Genomic DNA, 21,908 nt, shown 5'->3' with positions numbered 1-21,908 from the left:
GGTCCAAATGGGTGCTCTTAGACCCTCCACTCTGAAGGTGTTAGGCAGACACTGGGGCCATTTCCGAGACTGGTATGGGCGGTCTGGGATCCCTCCCCTCCGTTCTGGCCTCTGCTATCCTTCAGTTCCTTCAGGAGGGGTTTTGACAGGGGCCTGGCAGTTTTTCCAGGCTTCGCTCTCAGTAGGCCTCCATGAAATTACTTTTGGGGGACTCTGACGGTCACTTGGATGGGGAGGTGTTGGTGGGGAAATTGATCCAGGGTTTTTCTTCTTCCCGTCCTTGTGCTGATAAAGGGCTTTCCTCTTGGGATCTCCCTCTTTTATTACGGTTCCTTAACGGGCCTCCTTTTGAGCCCATTTCCGGGATTGATATCAAACATCTTACACTGAAATCTGCTTTTCTTATTTCCCTCACTTCTGCCCGTAGGCTTGGGGAGATTGGGGCTCTCTTACGTCACGCTCCTTTCCTGAGGGTGCTGCCAGACTCGGTGGTGCCGGGGTGTGGTCCGATGTTTCTCCCTTCAGTTGTCTCTCGGTTTTCACACCTCTTAGGGTCTGGTTCTCCCTGACTTCTTTCATGATCCAAGAGCGCCTGAGGAGGTGGCTCGGCTTAACATTGATGTCCGACGGGACGCGTTGGAGTATTTGGCTTGGCTTGCTTTTTCCACCAATCTGATAGTCTTCTGATTGCTTGTGGTCCGGCTGGGGCTGGGCATAACGCATCTGTGGTTTCCATTTTCCGTTGGTTCCGGGTTGTGATCTCTAGGGCCTATGTGGCTTCTGGCCTGCCTGTGCCTGCGCACTATCGGGAGCGGTCTGCCAGGGGTTTGGCGGCTTCCTGGGCCGATGCAAGGAGGGTTTTTCTCTGCAAGAGATTTGTATGGCTGCCGCCTTGGCTGGTCTAGGCATTTTCATCAACCGCTATGGGTTGAGTTTCTCCCACTCGGGGGTTGGTTCCTTCGTGGTTGGAGTTTTGTCTGTGGGGATGTGATTTAAGAGTTATTGTGGGTGTGTTTTGCTGCACTGTTTTTGGTTCTGTGTCTCATTGGGACCTTTTCCCCGTTGCTGCTTTGGTATACCTCATGAAGTAAGTACTGGGACGAGGAAGAGTGGACGTGGAGGTAATGCTCTGATTACTTACCGGTAATCTTCATTACTCCTAGTCCTACTCTTCCTCGTCACAGTACTGACGACCCTCCTCACCCTCCCTCCGGGGAAGGTCCCATGCTCCGGCTTGGTAATATGAAACTGAGTGACATGGATGTGGGGGAGGAGTTATAGAGATTTAAAGAAATAGAAGAAGGTCCTGTGTCGGAGGCAGGTACCTCATGAACTAAGTACTGTGACAAGGAAGAGTAGGACTAGGAGTAATGAAGATTACCGGTAAGTAATCAGAGCATTCCCGTTCCGATATGGAATCATACGGCAGCCATCTTGGAATTTGCAAGGTTCCATTCACTGTACTAAGAGCTTCAACAGGAAACGAAATACGAGGACAAAACTTTTTTGGATAATTTTATTCACAAAATCATTTCAGGCTACCAGTAACTTTCAAAAAGTTGTGAGAAAGACTGAGGGGTTCGTACGTGAGTGCAGAAAGCTGCAATAAGGGTTGTTTTCAGTCAACGTGTGCTTAAACCTAAACTTTCCACTTATTGCACCCAACGAGATGAAAGCTTTGAGTCACCCCAGAACAAAACAACTTTATAAAGAAAAATGTTGTGCAATCAGTTTCATCCCTCTCTCTCACATTAAAATCGCAAATGCTGGCATCACAAATCTTCCAGTAGGTCTTACTCACTGGGTCCTTTACCTGTTAAATATCATCTACGGCTGGACATCTCCACATTTCAAATCTGCAGGCCATTGATCCACAGTTTTTTTTAAAGGGACATGTAGTGTAAAAACAAAGAGCCAGGAGAGTTTGAAGAAAGGGAAAACTTGAGAATGGTTTCAATTTCTATTAAGATAAAGATGACTCCTTTAACATTAAGAGCTAATAAATTCCCTTTTAATAAACTAAAAATGAGAGCACGCCTCTGGAAAAGCTGCTGTTGCCACTTGCCAACCCTACCCATATAACAGTTCAGCTCCTAAGCATATGATTCATACGCTGCAGCTCCCTGATGATGTTAGAATTTCAGTGAAGACTAACAATCGCATGCGAAGATGGGCGAAGAGCTTCCACACGCCTTGGGCAATCCTGGAGTTAGGACTCTGGCATGACAGGTGCCCATTCACTTCTTCTGCAAGCCCTCCCAAAGTAAGCCTGTTGTGCCAGGACTGCCACTCTTCATTTGCTGTTGGGAGCCATTCTTGTTTGCATTGGAAGATAGAGTCCAAGTGCTCATTGCAGTCTTCACTCAGATAATTCAGGTTTTTCTGTAGACAAGGATTTCAGAGTTGTATTTGTCATCTCCCTCATTATTCCAAGATTTGGGTGAGGAGAGGGCAGGAAGGCTTTGGTTGTGGGTAGGTGGCATACTGTTAGTTATCATTGCACCTTTCCACGACAGGCCCTGCAGCAGGCCTTTCGATAATACCAGTGTGAGCACAACTTCACCCTCAATACCAGGACACAGTTCGCTGTCGCTTTATCCTCACAATCTTCACCTGCAAAGGACACAAATGCACGACGTTTAATTTAACTGAAGGAAAGGTGAGCAGGTTCAGCATGGATAAAATAATTAACATGGTGGAGGTGAATGGATGAAAAGGTCCCACAAGGGAGAAATCTATATTTTTCAATATAAGAGTCTATCTCCTGATACTAGAGCTCCTCTCGTTTATTAAGGATGAGTATTTGCCACTGGAAGCTATGTAATGAAGAAGAAAACATCACTAGAATGGGCGCGCTAGCCTGCTAGGGTGTGACCAGGATGAGTCGGGCCACTCAGACAAAAGCTCAAGAATTAGCCTACCGTACAAAAGTTGAACCATTCCATGTGAGAAGCAGCTACATAGCCAGCACTTTGACAAACTATCGACTCATCGAGCGAATTCCAGGACCGTGCCTGTCCAAATTGCACCCTTTTGGAAGCGTCCCTAGTGGCATGATCTAGTAGGGAAAGGACGCAAAGACAGGCCCAGGACACATAGTGCCATTTACAAAAAGCACAGCAACGATCCACTCCCGAGCTACAGTGGAAGGTGTCGCCCACCCTGGATGCCTAGTGACGTAGTGATGAAAAAGGAAAACGGACCCAGAAGGGAAAAATATTGATGCTCCAGACCAGTAGCTCAGCAACATGTGTGGAACAGCAACAGAAACAATTCCCTAAATCATTACGAGTTCGGTCTGCAGACTAGGGATTGAAGCGGAAACTCGACTGGCTGTGGGTTACGGCTAGTCCAGGAGCCCCTTCTTATCCTTACTGAGAAAGAAAGCAGACAATGCAATGATACCTCCTGCCTCTAAAGTATTATATATACTCTCCCTCTACATTGATAACCCCTCCACTGAAGTGGTACCCTGTGCCCTGGCTGTGTTACTCCCTGTCATGCTTTACCCTGCAGTTATGAACTAGTCTATTCATTGTGAAGTCGTACAGCTTCGCCCCTGTTGCTGCACTGTTATCCCCTGCAGCTGCAGCACTGCCCCAGTCTGTACAGTGAATGATGCTTGGTCTCACCTGGGGACTCAGTGGGGCACGGCTGAAGATCACACATCTGCTTGTCCTCAGGTTTTGATTGTGGGTCGCACCCTTGCACCAGCTGTTCACCCTGGTAGCACTTCACCTCTCGCACTTGCTGCCCAGTGCCACAGGTGGCACTGCACTGTGAGGGACAAAAAAAGAGACAGGTGGTCAAAGGCGGTGATGAATGTCAAGCAATAAGCAATGAGCAAGAGACAGAAGCAATGAGAATTAGACAAAAAGCACAAACCAAACTACAGGAATTTTGATAGGTGACTCTGTTTAATATGTGACCTACCCATAATGTGCTGTGAATCATACGAACAAGTGGCCCTGCAAAGCACTCAGCAGTCAGAGGACACCCAGACACTCAGAGCTTGTGTTAATAAAATGATACCAAAACAGGGCTTTTATTCAAGAATCATAACTCTGTAAAGTGGTCAGCAGTCAGAGGGCAGCAGGCTCTATATTTCTCACATGGGTCCTTGGGTGGAGAATGGCGTGTGGGAGAGATAACCACAACAACACGCAATTGTTTCCACCTAAAGGACCCATGTGAGAAGAAATATAGAAGCTGGTGTCTTCTCACTTCTGCATGCTTTACAGAGGTGCAATGATTCCTGTTTTGGTATGATTTTATTAACGCAAGCTCCGAGTGTGAAATCCAAGAGGAAAAGGTTGGTGAACCTCAGGCTGCTAACATGGAGATTTAGTGAATGCAACTGAACCCCAGGACCTGAGGCTCTTTAAGACGAGGTAGCAATACTTAGAGATGGATGGGGATGCAGAACTTACTCATACATCAATATTCAAACCGACTCAGGAAGTTGGCAAAACTCAATGCTGTTTTATTTTCAATTATCTAAAACAGGGAGTACAATGGACATCATCTGATGTCGCACAAGCAATCTCTCGAAATATTTCATAAAAAAGCATTCGTAGATAGTGAAAATTCATCATCATTGACGTCACACTACATGGTAAACTACAAAAACCTACTAAGGAAAGTGATAGGCTTACAGGGAACATCTAGGTATACGTTCCATACTGACCGGGGTTGTGATTGGGTCTCTACCATCAGGTGGACAACTAAGCCCTCCCCTAGTGCAAGTCATCTTCATCGTCACCCTCTACAATTGGCTGCCATAAATATACTCTTCTGGAATATTCCACTTGCTAGCAGCACACAAGCTGGTTAACCCAGGTGCTGCAAACGGTTTTCCTGGTCATGCCTCCCCACCCAATTAGCCCAACATCTATCATCACTCCGGCGGTCTGCCATTCAATTAGGCTTTGAACTTGGCCTTGCAGAAGCTCTCTGTGCCTGAGAATAAAAGGGAGTATGGCATGGTCTTATCTTCCGGTTTCGGTGTAGCTCGACCCAAAGTCTATTTCGATCTGATAATGTGACTGGAGACCAAGTTTCTGAGCTTTTCATTGCATATAATACTATTAAATGATGAACTCTTGGCACCTTCAATGTCTTTCCATTTCACCTCAAACAGAAGATTGTTTCTTTCCCTCGTTCATTGTAGCTTCTTGATAGACAACCAGGCTCATGGTGGCCTCGGCTCTTGGTGCTGGGCCAACCAGCCTTTCTTGAATTCTCCTTCGCCATCAGCTATTTTCCAACTGTGCCACGCTCCGAGCCCTCTCAATTCACAGGGTTTGAGTTTGCGAAAGTGGATTGTGGAACATCCAGATTCTATAAATTCCTATGAATATACATTGGCGCATCGCCGCAATCTATTTACTACATAGCCAGCATTAAGATTTCTGCATCTACTTGCGTTGCTGCATCTGTACAAGTGTAAAATGACTTTGCATTTTCTTCACTGCTTCTTCGCACAAGCATCTTCATTTCAATCCCGAAATGTTGCTTATCTTCGACACCTTATCTTCAGATTCTATAGAATGTCTATATTCTTTCTTCATTTGTATATTTTCTGAGTGCGTCAGTTCTGCTTCGTATGACGTCACCAGTTCTTTTTCTCATTCGTTTTCACACTTCTTCCGGGACCCTGCCCAGAAGACCATTGTTTCTTCGTGAATGCATATAGGTTTTCTTAATGGATACCTTGTCTCAGAACTCTTTGCGGTATTGGCATCCTCACTGGTAATGCACGTGTCGCTATTTCCGGTTCCCAACATATAGGCAACATGGGGGTGGAGCTTTTAGTAGACGTACTTGGGTCCTCCTCTACACAACGATTCATGGCATTGGCTTTAGAGGGAAATCAATTGATTTATTTTCCTGAATGAACACTGGGAATCTCGCTATGACTGCAGCAATGGTGATGAGACATCAAGAATGTTACGTTCCCATCAATGCACATGCCACTGAGCAGTTTGGTATGGGAGTTCTTTTGCAGTAAAAGCACAACTTTTTAATTGATTTGGTAGGCTCTTTAGAGGATATAATTTCGCCTGGGCTCCAGCTGAACATGCAAGTTATAAAGCAATCTAAGCTTACTTAAGGGAATTATTCTGGAAAGTATGTTGTAAAAGTAGAGACGCACATGTTCATTGATTTATCCATAATGTGTACATCTGAAAGGACATGGCAGAATCTTGGTTGCCAAAACAAATAACTTATTTCTTGGATCTTTTCATCCTTTTAATATTGATATTTGTCCGCTTCCCATTTTATACTAACTCAAAGGTATGCACAATTATTCTTCACACAAGCACAACTGCTCTGGGACTCGGAGTAATTATCAGCATCTCCAATAACAACGTCCAGAGTGTCTACAAGGAGATGCAGAGCAGCCAACATCACTGGGCTGCATTAAAAGTCAGGATGTGCACTCTTCCTCTTGAATTTAAACATAGAGGTTAATGTACCACTACATTTCTTTACACTTGATCTCCAATAAATTGAAAGCATGTGGACATAATGTACGACAATATACAATGTCATAGTAGGGTTGAGAATGAGAATCAAATGGGCTGTGTTTCTACACTATGCATAGGAAACACCAACCAAAGCCACCCTTCTCCCAGTAACATCTAGGCTGTCTACCTGCCCTCATCTCACTCCCTTAATGTCGGCTTTCCTTGATGCTCCCGCCCAGTTACAGCAGGGTCACAGTTCCACTACTTTTTAGCTCTGGTTTGCGAGAGTTTCAACTCGGGCCAGATTACAGAAACTTTGCACTGGTGCAAGTGCAAAGTTTGCACGGTATTAGCACTAGGGCAAAGTTTGCCCTATTTTTAAAAACACTGGGACACATTAAAAAAACCATTGCACCTCATCAAGTGCAGTTTGGCATATTAAAAGCACCAGCGCTAAAATTGCCCTAGTGCTAAAAAGATACATTTGTGATGCTTTTTTGCATCAGGGCAAAGTTTGCCCTAGTGCTAATACCATTCCGTATTAGCAGTAGTGCAAAATTTGCGCTGGTGCAAAAATGTAGTGAAAATGCATCTTTTTTGCACCAGGGCAATTTTTTCCCTGGTGCTTTTAATATGCCAAACTGCACTTGTCCAGGAGCAATGGTTTTTTAATGTGTCCCAGTGTTTTTAAAAATAGGGCAAACTTTGCCGTAGTGCTAATACCGTGCAACTTTGCACTTGCGCCAGGGGAACGTTTCTGTAATCTGGCCCCAGAGCTCTTGTACTAAAGGGGCCCAGCTGCCAGTCCGCAGCTCCAGGACGAGAGCATCCGGATGGAAGCTCTGTTATAGAAACATCTATTTTGTAGGAGCAAGCGCAGCTACGTTGGGAAGCAAATCGTAAAAAATGCTTTTAAAAGCACGTCTTGTTTCCGTGTTGCTCGGTACGTTGGTTTGTTTTTGACTTTTGTACTCCATTATATTGTTTTTGTTTCTATTCTTTTTCTAACCGGCTCCATTTACAAAGCCAGACATATCTGCTTTGCCCACTTTTGTTTTGCTACAATGCTCTCTCTACAATGCTAGCTCTGGTCAGAGTTCTTATCAGAGGATTGACGGAGCAAACACGCACGCAGCGGAAGTGCTCGCTTTAACTCCAAGGAAAGGTCAGGGAGGGAACGTGATTGGTTCACCTGGGAAATCCCTAACAGCCATAAAGAAGTGTGCACGTTCTCTCCGGCTCTAGTGGAAAATCCCCCAAAGGAATAAAGGTTTTGGAAAGTCTTTTGTATTAAGTGAAATTCATTCCCATAGCAATAGCAGCTGCCCACGCAGGTCGCACACATCATTCTTCTGTGCAGCGACACGAAATTGACTGAATTGGTCCCGCTCTTATGCGATTCCTCAAGCATTCAAGCACCACATACGCAATACACAACCTATCACAAACAGGCACACAATACATTATTCTTAAAAAGAGATTCTTGCCCTGAAGAGAGTGGCAGCTTCTAGAAAAATATAGGGCCTGACTCATGGAATTCTTTGCACGGTGCAAAGTGACTTTGCACTGCCGACACATACCCTGATTCATGGAACTTTGCAAAGTGTATTTTTGCTGTGCAAAGTCAGTGCAAAGTCATTTTTGCAGTACAAAATGACTTTGCACTGACCTGGGATTTGGCTATTGGACTTTAACAATTTGAACTTTGGCCTTCAATAATTTGATCCTGCAACAACCTCTCTTCTTTAGAATAGGACAAGAATAAGGAGCATTTGATTCATGGTAGGGGATCACTTGGACAGCAACAGTAAAAGAACAATTTACCTTTATGTTAATACCCTATGTTTATGGACACTGTTCTTATGTACATCTAACATATTTTGTTCTATGTTGCTTTCAAAGGAATATCATTTTTGTAGCTTTTCCAGTCATTTTTCATTCTTGTATTAGTGATTTGTATGAGTGATCGAAGACTCTAATGTATTGGACGATTAATTTGTTAAAAAATAATAAAATAATAAAATTAAACGTACGATTCATTTAATGTATGCAATATCAATTGCTTTGATCAAGCCCAAGATTGTGTCTGAGATGGGCAGCACTTGGTGTGCACAAGCTTTCGGTTGTCCACTGTAGGTGCGAGAGGATCATTGCAGGAGTTAGGAGACTAGCATGTGTGCCTTGGAACATGATTGTTGTGCTGTTGCATATGTTAATCAAGAGCCTTTCTGATTTTAATCTGAAGATTAAAGTTTCCCATCTTCCTCCCCACACCACCATTTATGCTGATTTGGGTTTGGATTGTGAAGTATGTTTTGAGCGTTGTTTTCCATTTCCCCAGCTTTACTTGTGTTTTTCATCACATGCGTGTAACAATGTTCGTTCCAGCGCTCATTATACAATGTTGCTGCTTGCAACCTTGACCTCAACACAGACCGGTCTTGCATTGGTCTACCCAAATCACCGGGTGTGTTGATCTCTCTACTGTTTCTTCGTTCTTAGAGCCAAGGACGATATCCCGGCGGCTGCCGCTCCTCCCCACCTTGGTTGGTTATGCGGGAGGGCCTTCGGAATCTCTGACACCAAATGAAGGAGTCTTCAGTCAGGTTTCCTGGCCTTATGCTTTCTGCTTCAAAGGTTTCTGTAAAGTAATGGTTTCTTTCCGAAAAGGTCAAGGGTATTTCCCTCCTTGCAAACCCTTATGAGTTTTCCATTTTTCTCCTCTCGTTCAGCTGCCAACTCTAAACTGCTGTTCCTTCTTGTCTTTGCCTCGCTCAGAGTGTGCTTTCGTGCTCCGCCTGGGGAAGTTTAATGGAAGTCAGGTGTGAGTGATTGTCAGTAATTGCCTGACTTCGTCTGACCATAGCAGCGGGACATGTCAGGTACACTGCTCAAGTGTGAGTCTGTTTTCTCCCAGAGCGTGCTGTCCGTGTGAAAGTGTTGGAGAAGGGAAAGGGGGGCAGGGGAATTAAAGTTCCCACATATCCTACTTGGTAGGATGGGTTAAAGATGTTACAGGGGAAGGAAAGCGCTTCTCGCCATCCAGCGTCCCACTCCCCGAAGACCCCTCAACCAGGTGATCCTTCCACACTGGTCCACCCCCAGGGTCTGGATCCAAAGATGATGGCCAGGCTCTGGCTACCTGAGAGAGATCCCCAGGGACTAGCGGGTGAGCTGGTTTCTCACAATGGTAGCACTGTTCAGGAGGGGGTGTTACTGACAGGACCAATTAAACCAGGTTCTGCGGGCACATTTTGGAATTATAAGAAAAGACCTTTGGGATGCCTTTCCATGCACTGGAATTATTCTGTCTGCACTTCCAGGTAATGGTCCACAAAATCATACAAATGGAGGCAGCGCGACAGTGGCAGCTATCAACATAGACTAGTGACTCGGCCGGCACTGACTGAGCTACTAATTGATTGTAATGGTATGTGATCAAAAGCCCTACTCTGTCTCTCCATTGGAGTCCTCCTGTGTTTTTCCTTTTTTCCTGAATAGTTAACAGACCTTTTTCTTGATAAATTATAATCTAAGGACTCATAAGAAATGCAAATGCTGTTATGTGACCTTTGACGGAGCTAAGTCCTTCAGGATTATAGTACACCATTTGCCCCATTTTCGTATGTGTAACCTTACCTAGTTGACTGTGTAGTGGCTCCACTGCTTATTGGCATCTTTTAGGTAATTTTAGGTACTAGTGCTCTGCAGTATCCAGCAGGAGCTACTATCGGTGATATCCATTTAATTTGTAGTCCTGCAGCTATACATTTTTCATAGGTACATGCTTAATTGTACAGATGTGGCTATATATGGTTATTTCTCTGTGGTCTACAGTTCCAGGGCAGCAGCCATGGCCATAACCAGTTTGTGAATAGTGTTTGAACACACATCAGAAAGGTGCCCTGGAAAAAGCTCAGAACATGGTAGTCCTCACTGAATGAACAATTCCATGTTGTTTTACCGACTGGAATTACTTTGAAGTAACTTACTTCAAAGTAATTCCATTGAAAAAACTCATAACTTTTTTTATGCTTTTATGTGTCGGGGGATTTCCCTTCAAGCTCCCCCAAACCCTATACTAGTTCCCCTACTCCAAGCTATACCCCACCGCTTTTAACCCCTTACGCCACCTCCTGCATATGTTCATGAGTTTTTCGATGGAATTCATTTGAAGTAAATTACTTTGAAGGAATTACTGTTGGCAAAATGATGGTATACCTGAAAGAACACAGCCATCCGTTTGGGGTGAGGGTTCCCCCAGTTCCCATAAATGTTGAGGGATTCCATTAGGTACCACTAGATCTTTGAGACCAATTTTCTAAACAGTGAACATGCGACTCATAGGAGCAGGTGGCTCTTATGAGCAAGTGCAAGGACCTCTGCTCAAACCCGCTCCCTTGAAGACAACACTCATGATGGCAAAACGCTGCCTCTGTGACTGATCTCATGTTGCTTCCTGTTCGAGGTTAATTTGGACTGGGTTGATTTTCTATTTGATTGAGTAAACTCATTCCTAATGTTGTCGAACTTATTTACAAAACGTTGGGCTAACTGATCTACAAGGAGTGTGAGGGTACAATGTTATCGGGCACTGGTGCTTTAAATAGGTCATCCACTACTGAAAGTAGTTCCCTCGTTCAGTCGATTCTATGGCCATAGTAACCTTTTTTTGCCTTAGCTAGTTCCTTTTTGTAATAAAGCTGATGTTGTTTTAGTTCCCTATGTATCCCTAAATGATATGAGCGGCGCCAGTGTCTTTCCAGATTCATAACTTTCCGGCGTAGGATGTTAAGTTTTCACGTGAAACACTTTTTACTTCGCTTCTGTCTAAGCCATTGATTAGTTAACATTACTGGGGAAAGTGTATCCAGAATCTTTAGTGTTTGGCAATCTAAGCCTCCTAAAATTTAGTTTCGGTTGTTGAGATGTTTGAGACTATGCGTGTGGTGACAGCTCCATGTGGTGACAGCTCGTTAGCAGTTCTGCTTCGGATTTTTGGGTAATTTGCTTCCATGGGCGAGACGATGTAGGTAGGTCTGGCTTAAGCTTCAGGATCTTAGGTAAAGAAGAGGGGTTTGAGAATGGTATGCCCAAATGATCGGTCCAGCAAATGAGGATAGGCTGGTCTGTTGACCATACAAAGATTTGATCCTATGCGTGTTCCACTTTTGTGTGTAGGATAATTCACTAATGCAGCCAGGCCAAAGTCCTGGATTAAATTCTACAAGGTGAATGACTGCTGGTTCTGTCTTGAGCTCTGTCCAGTAGTTACAATCTCCCAGTACTAGTAATTAAGTGTTTTTTCAAGTAGGTCAAGTTTCATAGATGCTAGTTCGTGGACAAAGCTGTTTTTAGGGCAGGTGGTCTGTATAGTAAGAGAGGTGTGATCTGGTCAGTTGGATCTGTCTGAATGTGTAATGCAAGGCACTGTGGAAATGTAAATTGGTGGTAGTAGGGATATACTTAATTAGAATATATAACTAACTGCTAGTACACCACCATGCTTGTCTCCCACTATTTCTGATCAGTCGTGATTTAAAAACCGGATTACCCAGAATTGTTTGAATCTGAAATGATCAAGGGAGAAAAAAGAAAGTTATTTTTTCGAAAATAACTTTACTTTTTTCCTCCTGCAGCCATTTCAGATAACCCACTCCCACCCACACCCTTACTTACCCTTTGGCGGCACACTTTGCTGTGTGCCGTCGACTCCCTTTGTTCCTGCAACACCTGTTCCCTTTTCTTCTGTTATCGGGAACCGGTGCTGCAGAGTCCTTTTATTTGTACACTTTTATTCGGGAAACAGGGGATACCCCTGCACCCCCTGAAGCCATCACAGTGAACAAGGGTGCGGGGGACACCCCCGCAACTCCCACTCCCCTTGTTCAATGTAATGGCTCCGAATTTGAGACTTAATCGAAATTTTCGGCTATACGTAATTTTGTATAGCCGAAATTCGATCAAATCTCCCATTCATTGTTTTTTTCCGATCAAATCTACGGATTCCTTTAAAAGCCATGGGCAGGTGGGGTTAGGTGAATATGGTTGTCCTCTTGAATCCATGTTACCATTATCACTATATCCAAGATAAGATGCTAGGTATGAATTTAATAGTGTGGAGATTTTTTTAGGTAGAAGCTTTTAGCTGTGGAATGAATGATAGAGGTTATGTGAGTTTAAGCTAGCAACTACATTCCCTTCTAATGTGTAATGTGTGGTAAATCTGTAACAGGGACTGTATTCTAAGGCAGCTAGACCACTGTTCGCAAGGAGGTAACAATTATATTTAAACAAAACTGTTCCTCGCACCTAAAGTAAGTCCCTATGTTCAATCAGTACAAAAATAAAATAAAGATACAATGTATAGCCTTACAATTGAACTCAGTTAAACACGTTAGAGGAGCCTGCCTGCGTGCAGTCGTGGTTTCTCACATCGTTAATCAATGTTTCCTCGCTGTCCAATCAAGCACAGGCCCATCCGGTACAATAGTGACATCACTCAGGGTTGGATGTGGGTTATGGTGTCTGGACTCGCCGCCCAGTACAAAGGAGATCTCAGGGCCCACAAAGTCTTCTTCCCAGGCTCTGTCCAGTGCCCGCAAAGAGTCGGAACATTTATGGCCATTTCCTACCCCGATGGGACACAAAGGCAGGGCTTCAACTATGAATTTTGACATTTGACCACTGTAATGGTGGAATGTCTACCTTGCAGTAAAAAAAAGAAAGTTACACAGGAGTGGCAGTGGTAACCTCTTTTTACACTTTCTGTGACTAAATCATGCCCCTTTCTTTTTCTACTGTGAGGTAGCAATTCCACAAACTGACTAACCTCGCCTGGGCTACACTGAAAAAGAGCGAAAAGCTTTCTCAGCACGACTATTCTTAAGGGGAGCAGTAGTGTTACATAATAGACATTACAGGGTGAATGGGTCCCGCTGCACTGGTCTCACCTGTGCTCCCAAAATGAAAAGAGTTCAGCTCTTGAATGAAAAAGACCTCACTTGGTAAAAACAGGCCAGGAAACAAAAACCAGTGAGCAGATATGCTGGGGGTCCTATTGAAAGGTATTGGAAAGCTACAAAAAGAAAGGTCTTGCCTCAAACACTGCTACCACAAGGTAAATCAAAAATAATCAGTGGCCCACTTGGACCCTACACTAGGGCTATAGGAAAAGGAAAGGAAAAAACAAGACGTGTAGATGGCAGCTCCAATGATCAAGCCAGAGGCATCAGATCATCTAGCATGCGCCCATTCCGATGCCCTTTGTGAAGTGGAACACTCCTTTTTTGACATAACGTTTGGGATTTTTGTAAAAGCAACATGCTAACTTATCAATAGTGTACAAGTCCAAATGTAATTTTACTTCTCTGGATTCCCCTCTGTATTAACTTCTCAGCAGATGAGTACAAATGTTTATATCCTCTTTTTACTAATATGTTAATACAATGCAATTTTATTTTGAATCCCGCTCTCATGCCAGAGTCCGGCCACTAAGTGTAATACCTGGTTTCAAACCTGTTCTGCCTATGCATTGTCTTGTTTCCAAGACAAGTGCATTGCCTCTGAGCTATCCAACTGGCCTGTTCCATATTTGATACAGTATCAAAGGTTTCATCACTTATTGGATGGTATTTTGGCGTTAAAGTGACCTATTCGCAGTTATCTTTGGCATCACCGATGCACAAACAAGAGGAAATTCATTTTGCTGTTACCCATCTCTTTCCAGGTTTTTCAGCTCATTCCAGTTTTAGGTATGAACTATTTGGCATAACACCTTGCATGTCCTGTGGCCAGATTTTAGGAGGCCACCATAATTATAGACAACAGGGGAACTCTGAAAGGTTAGCCAAAATCCAATCAATGTAGCAATGGAGAGCAGTCAAGGCTATTCTCGGCAGAGTGTGAGTACGAGTGGGGTCAGGGATCCACAATAAGTCATACATTGAAGCACACAATAATTAAATTTAAACAGGTAAGTACAATATAATATTTATTCTAGGCCCAAAACACACACTAGAAAATGAAACAAGCAGGTACTAATATCGCACAACACTAAATAATAAACATATTTATAGCTGCCATAGGTTCTAATATGCATTCAATGACTTCAATTAATAAAATATGGTAAGTGATGCAGTGCGATGCAACCAAGTCATACGAAACATACCCTAGTTTCAGAAGTCTAATCCCTATGAAGAGTGGGGCCTTGTGCCCAAAAGTCACAAATTCTTCTCCCCAGAATGTGTGTGATGCAGATAAAATACTTCTGCTAGTGAAACGTTCGAAAGAAGAGATGCAACAAAGTTACTGGTAAGTAAAGATCTGTTCTTATCTTTCAGGTAAATCTGCTTAGGAGCGACGACCAAAAAGCAGTGGAATGGAAGGCTACCAAGAGACTTGTTCACAATATTATTCTATGGAGAACAGGGGAAGACAAATGCTTTGTGTTTACTTACCCCTGACTCCGATTTCCCCAGAGGACTGGATGTGTCGACTGGGCGTTGCTGGAAGTTGGCTTTCCCACTGTGCAAGGATTCTTTCGGTCGGTTCCAGGAGCAGAGTGCATCCCTCGGAGATGGAGAAATGCAGAAAGCCCTGATGTACACCTCTTAAGGACATGTAGCAAGACAGGGGAAGGCGAGTTCCAACGATAGCCACCACAGACAGGCGATGGCAGACGTTCTTCCACTCGTGGTTGAAGAAAACCTTCCAAAGAGGGATGCCTTGAAGTTGGGAGGCTGAAATTCGGCAGGAAAGTGACTTACACTACAAGCTGGCAACCACCCACCAAAGTTCTGACTTCAAATGTGGAATTGAGATGAGTCTAGCGAAAAAGCCCAATGGAGAGCTTGACAGTCCATCAGGTGGTCTAGGGACACTGTTGAAGGCACAGGAGGGCTGGATCCTCAAGAACACGTCGCCACACGGTGATGCTGGAAATGCATTGGAGGGACAGGGCCTCCCTGTCCTTGTCCTGTAGTCCTTTTTCATTTGTGTTCTGTATTATTTTCTGCCCAGGAGTCCATGTGGGACTCCTGGCAGTGCAGCTCTTCCTGTTTTTGGTTTGGTGTACAGACCCATGGGATACCCTTATGGCACCCATGGACGGGGGTGCAACCCTGTGCCCCTAGTGTATGGGCTGGTGGCAGCTGCATGCTGAATTTGACAGGTGCTCTGAGTATCCTCCATCTTGGGATACCCAGGCCCTGCCATTGGAATCAGTTGATTCCTGATAGGAAACAAGATGGCCCCTGTGGCCTCTTGTTTTCTATTGCATGTTACCTTGTTTTCCCAAAGTCCTGGGAAGCCCTGACTCTGTCCCTTCCCCCTGACTGGCTTTTGGGTGGAAGTTCCATATATGGTGTTGTTGTGAAGTCCAGGCCAGACTGGCTGGTGCCTTCCCAGTGACTGTATGTTGTGGGTACACCCTGTGGGTGGGACCTGGGTGAATGGAGTGTGTGACCAATATGCACTTCTTGTTGTGGATGTCTGGTTTCTGGTGGTTGACAAAATGACTGAGATACCCCTGCCCGAAACTGGTATGAATGCAGTGTGTAGTGTTGAATGGCTGGGTACTTGTCCCAATACACATTCCTTGTTGTGGTTGTCTGAGAGGGAGGAGAGTTGCCTGAATGCACTGTATGCCTGACTGGCTGACTGACTGCTGAATGCCCTTCTGAGTGATTGGTTGCCTGAGTGTGACCCAGCAGAATGAATGAGAGATCAACTAATATATCTGGGGGCCTCTCACTGCTAGAAATCGTTCAGAAGCTGAAGTTTAAACTGACACTTAATCTCGAAGCCGAGCCTGAAGAAGAAGGTTGACTGCTGTCTCCCTTCGCTGAAATCCGAAAGCCGTCGAGACTGATCCAAGAGAGGACTTGGTTAGGCGCCCTCTTCCCGTGCTCTGAGGGACCATCGAGTACCATTAACCTTCGCCGAAGCGCCCTGGAAGTCAGATCCTCGAAAGGCTGCCGACCGGAGACTGGGACCGCCGAGGAGAACGAAGACCAGCACCGGACATTCCGTCCACCGTCGTCGACCAGGGTTCAAAAGGTTGCTGTAACCGCTGGAGGCCCGTCAAAGCCTTGTTGCCCGGAAGAGGGGACCGATTGACCCCGTGCCGCAGACGACCAGAGCTGCACGGTCCTTTGCCTAAGACTTTTGATTCACGGACATGCTCCTCTGCATCGCCACCCGCCTTATCCTGCCGGAGAAGGCCAGGCCGTCGACGCGCCGAGGAGCATCCGCCGAAGTGGTTTTCCGCCACCCAACGACCGTAGAGACACTGGATGACTCAACGCCCTTGCTGGGCCACAGTTCTTCACAAACTCTTTGCGGTCCTGAACTATCGACATCGAGGTGCCCAGCATGCCTCTTCCTTGCAGTACATCTTCGCTCCGTCGTCGACGAGCACCGCTAGGACCGAAGCTGCTGCCTCAACGCCGAGTTCACTTTCTTCAAGGGATCGCAAAGATCCGTGGCTCCTGCTTTAAAGGGAGCTGCTCAAAATGGATCCGTCGACGACCCGACGTCGAACTCTGCTATTCCAGGTACATTGGGGTGGTAGAAATATTATAGAAGGAAATGAGACTGATCGAACAATATATGGACTGGGCTTGTGATATATCTTTACTTTACAGGTTGCCCTGGTGGGGGGATCTCCACACCGAATTGTGTCTGGTAACGGGGCTAGTATTCTGCCAATTGTTCTAACCAACTGCTTTCCTCCTATGTTTATTGTTGGTTACCTTTATTAAGTGATTTGTGTGACATTTAACCAGAGTACAGTTGATGCAATTTAATGGAATCGAATAATAATTGTGGTACCACTTAGAACTGTATATATCTGCCATTGTAGATTTTCTGAGCACAAAGTGAGTTATTGTGATTGTGAACATAAACTTGAACTTAATTATATAAAGACTGTGTTTTAACTAATACAGTATGTGGACATTCCTTTGTGGAGGCTTGGGGACTACACTGTACTTAAGAACCAGCCTGCATCATTTCCTGAGAAGCTAGGCCTTGATTGCTCGTCCATTGCTACCACAATAGAGAATCTTGGCTGGGGTCCTCTGTGCCTGTCCTCTACCATATAGAGAGCAGAAGTACAGACACCCCCTTCCAGTCTTTACACTGGTGGCAGGGGTGGGATGCTTATGGTTTTAAGAATCAGTGTATAACCGTGCCACTTACAAAATATCTGCACTTTGTTAAATTGAGGTTTAGTTGTGTACAAGATAACTGCATTACAAGCAATGGAGTCTATTGCAAATGGTAAATTGACTAGGATGAGCTTAGAGGCTCTCCAGAGTGCTTGCGAAGCCAGGGAGTTAGACTTTGTGGATAAGTCTAGGGCTGAGCTGATAGCTGCCCTGGTGGACTACCAAACTGATGGTGAACTCTTGAAGGGGGGGATGCAACCAATGAGGACTCTGCCCCTGGGGTTTTTGCTGAAACAGATTCTGAGAATGCCACCATTCCTGCTGCCTCTGTTCCAAACCCCAGCACTGCTCTTCAGGGGGAAGCCCTGAAGATTGAACTTTTAAAATTGAAGCTACAACGGGAACAGTTAGCCTTTCAATACAAAAAGTTGGCAACAGAAGCTGAGTTGAAGAAAGAGGAGTTGGCACAGCAAGTGATACTCAAAGATAGGGACACTGAGCACCAAATAATCCATCTAGAGAAAGCTAGAATGGAGACTTCAGCTAAACCAGTTGAGAGTGGCAGGTCCCCAGCCACCAAGTTTATGAAAAATCTGGTTGGTGTGTTTGTGGAGGGTTCTGATATCCTCCAATGGATTGAAGCGTTTGAAATGATTTGTGCAATTCATGATGTTGATAAGAAAGATTGGGCTAAGTGTTTGTTAAGCAGAGTGCCTCAGACTGGATATGACTGTGTTCTGAAACTGAGCGTGGAAGAAAGGGGTCAGTATGAGTGCATGAAGTCTGCTTTGATTGCCAATTTTGGCAAGACACCTACCCAATACCTTAAAGGGTTCAGGGATTTTAAGAAAAGAGAGAATGTGTCTTGGGTTGACTGGGTGAGTGATGCACACATGAACATGATGGGGTGGCTTGATGGTTACAAAGTGAAAACATTTGTTGAATTGCCTCACCTTTTGTTTTTTGAGCATTTTTCTGAAGCCTGTTCACAAGAGCTGTGTCAGTATTTTGCTGACAAGAACCTTTTGGATCCCTTTAAGCTGGCTAGGTTGGCTGACAAGTGGGTCTCCCACCGGGTGTCCCCTAAGGACTCAAGTGGGAAGGACAAGGACAAAGAAAAGGGGACCTCTCAGAAAGCTGAGGAGTCCCAGAAGCAATCACAGTCGGGTAAACCAAAACCTTCCTCTACTAAGACCCAAAATTCTAGTGAGGATAAGTCATCTGTGGGTGGGAATAAGAGTAGTGGTCCACCTGCTGCAAAGCAGGGTCCCAGTGGCTCCAGTACTGTGCCCCACATTCCTGGCACTTGTTGGGAATGTGGGGCCCTGGATCACAAGAAGGGTGATTCCAAGTGTAAAGGTAAGGCACTTGGAGTACAGGCTGTCAGCCTGAGCTACTCTTACCGCATGTCTGAGGTGGAGGCCACTGTCCTCCCCTCCTCTACAGGAATCACCTTCGGTGCTCCTGTAGTGATTTCCTTAGTGTCCCTTGGGGCCTGGGACCAGTACGCGGAAGTACTGGCGACTATCCCAAAGAACACCTGTAGGTTTTTGAGAAGTGTCCTCTTGACTGGCCAGCCTTCTACTGTTTTGAGAGACACTGGAGCAAGCATGACAGTGGTGGACAGGACCCTGCTCAAGCCAGGGGACTATGTTGGCGCTCCTCTGAGAACCACCAGGTTAGCTAGTGGGCCTCCCAAATGATCGCCTGTAGCCTTAGTCACACTCATGATTGGAGACAAGACAGCAAAGCTTCCTGTCCGGGTTCAGGACAATGTCCCTGCTAACATTTTGTTAGGTAATGATCTAGTAGATTTGGGGTTGATCTCGGATGGTCTTCCCATGACTGCTGCTGCAGTCACTAGGTCACAGGTGACATAGGGTCTGGCTGTGAGTCAGGTACCCGAGCCAAAGGCGAGGCCTAAGGCAAGAATACGAAAGAACAAGAAGGCCACCTCTGTCAAGGGGGCTCCTTCTCTTCCTGCTGTTCCTACAGCAGCCATTGGGATCCATGCTCCGGACGGGCTGGGTCCAGTGGAAAACCCAAACTCAACTCCTGAGTGAGAAGAGAATGAGGACTCTCCTGTGGGAGAGGTTCTCAACCCGGAGGACCACCCCGACCTTCATTGCCTGCTGGCTGAAGGGGACCCTCCCGGCTGGACTTCTGTAAGGGACAGAGAGAGTGCCACTCTCTCGAGGGTCTGAGGAAACAGGCCCTGTCCCAGGCACAAGGAGAAGTGCCTAGGACATTCCGGATCTATTGGGAGGGTGAGCTCCTCGTTAGTGAGCCCACTAAGCCTGAACCTGGTGCCCTCAAAAGGTTGGTGGTACCCCAGGTTTACAGGCCCTTCATGCTGCAGTTGGCACATGCGGTGCCCTTAGCTGGTCATCTTGGTACCAAGAAGACTAATCAGAGGCTCTCTGCCCATTTCTACTGGCCCCGGATAGGAGTAGAAGTGGAGTCCCACTGCAAGACCTGCCTCACTTGTCACCACCACTGCAAGACCTGCCTCACTTGTCAGTTATCTGGCAAGACTGGAGGCAGTGTTATTGCCCCACTTCAGCCACTGCCAATGGTTGGCACACCGTTTGAGAGGGTGGGCATCGACATTGCCAGTCCCCTTGACCCTCCCACTTCCGGTGGACATCGGTTCATCCTGGTCTTGGTTGATCATGCCACCAGGTACCCTGAGGCTATACCCCTTCGGACTGTTACTGCCAAGGTGGTTCCCAGGGCTCTCCTGGGCATTTTCACCCGTGTTGGATTCCCTAAGGAGGTTGTCTCAGGCAGAGGATCCAACTTCATGTCTAACTACATGAAAACCATGTGGAAAGAGTGCGGGGTAACCTACAAGTTCTCCACCTCTTACCATCCCCAGACCAATGGTATAGTTGAGAGATTTAATAAAACTCTCAAGGGCATCCTAGGCGCTTTGGAAGGAAATGGGATCTCCTCCTGCCATGCCTGCTTACAGAGAGGTACCTTAAGAGGGTGTTGGTTTCAGCCCCTTTGAGTTACTTTTGGACATCCCGTGAGGGGGACCTTTGCCTTGATCAGAGAAGGTTTGGAGGCCACCCCTCCAGGTCCCGCCTAGCAAGTGGGGGACTATGTGTTAGGCCTCAGACGGAGGATGACACAGATGATGGGTCGGGCGACAGCAAATCTCAAGGCCAGCCAAGAACTGAATAAGTACTGGCATGAACTTAAAGCCTTGCAAGTCGATTGGACTCTGGGACAGGAAATCCTTGTGATGGAGCCTACCAAGCCTAGAGCTTTGGCAGACAAGTGGACTGAACCCTTCAGGATCATCTCCAAGATGGGCAAAGTCAATTATCTGGTTGACATGAGGGTCCCGGGGGTAGGCCCTCAGGTATTCAATGTTAACAGGCTCAAGCCTTTCCACAGTCTCGTATCTCTTGCTAGCTTCAGAGCAAGAAGATGAGAGTGAGCCCCATCCTGATTTGCTGCATAGAAACCCTAGGATGGCTCAGTGGTGGGAGTGCATCTCTCTCCTGATCTGACGACAGAGCAGCAGAGGGCCTGCAGGGCTTTGCTCTGGCAGTATGCCTCTCTGTTTTCACTGACACCAGGCCTTACACCGTGGTGTAGGCACGAAATTGACACTGGTGAGAGTGTGCCTGTCAAAAGCAGGTGCTACCGTATGTCGGATACCGTTAAGAACCATATCCAGGCTGAGGTCGCCAAGATGTTGGATCTGGGTGTTATTGAACCCTCAACCAGTCCTGTGGTCCAGTCCTGTGGTCCTTGTCCCCAAGGCAAGTTCCCAGGCAGGTACCAAGGATTGGAGGTTCTGTGTGGACTACCGAGGAGTCAATGCCGTCACCAAAACTGACACGCATCCATTGCCCAGGGCTGATGAGCTTGTGGACACAATAGGTGCTGCCAAATTTGTGAGCACCTTTGACCTTACCTCAGGCTATTGGCAAATAGCTCTGATGGACCATGCCAAGGAAAAGACAGCGTTCTCAGCACCCGAGGGACTCTACCAGTTTTGGGTCATGCCTTTTGGGTTGCAGAATGCCCCTGCCACCTTCCAGAGATTGGTCAATCATGCGCTCAGTGGGCTGGAAGCCTTTTGGGTGGCCTACTTAGACGACATTGCCATCTACAGTTCCACCTGGGAAGAGCATTTGACACATCTGGATAAGGTGTTGCAGGCCTTGAAAAGGGCTAACCTCATTATCAAGGCCACCAAGTACCAGACAGCTCAGGAGAAAGTCACCTATCTTAGTCATGAGGTAGGAGG

At 45.9% G+C, this 21,908-nt stretch overlaps 1 protein-coding gene across 7 annotated transcripts in view; it reads right to left on the bottom strand.

Moving 5' to 3' along the window:
* Positions 1–1,509: 1,509 nt before the first annotated feature.
* The window catches only part of LOC138537634 (ADAMTS-like protein 2), a 678,742-nt gene continuing 658,343 nt past the window's right edge, over positions 1,510–21,908 (bottom strand). For 4 of the 7 annotated variants that reach the window (XM_069641464.1, XM_069641470.1, XM_069641466.1 and 1 more), the window contains exons 17-18: positions 3,633–3,777; positions 1,510–2,613 (exon numbers count right to left, since the gene is read on the bottom strand). In XM_069641464.1, the coding sequence (XP_069497565.1) occupies positions 2,495–2,613; positions 3,633–3,777 (264 nt within the window). In that variant the 3' untranslated portion in view covers positions 1,510–2,494. The remainder of the gene's footprint in view (positions 2,614–3,632; positions 3,778–21,908) is intronic. The other 3 variants (XM_069641465.1, XM_069641469.1, XM_069641467.1) reach the window with 1 other exon arrangement.

Source organism: Ambystoma mexicanum, chromosome 1q (assembly GCF_040938575.1).
Source record: "Ambystoma mexicanum isolate Mex_15411 chromosome 1q, UKY_AmexF1_1, whole genome shotgun sequence".
NCBI lineage: Eukaryota > Metazoa > Chordata > Amphibia > Caudata > Ambystomatidae > Ambystoma > Ambystoma mexicanum.
Note: the sequence above shows the minus strand (reverse complement) of the source record. Positions and strands in the feature narration are given on the sequence as shown.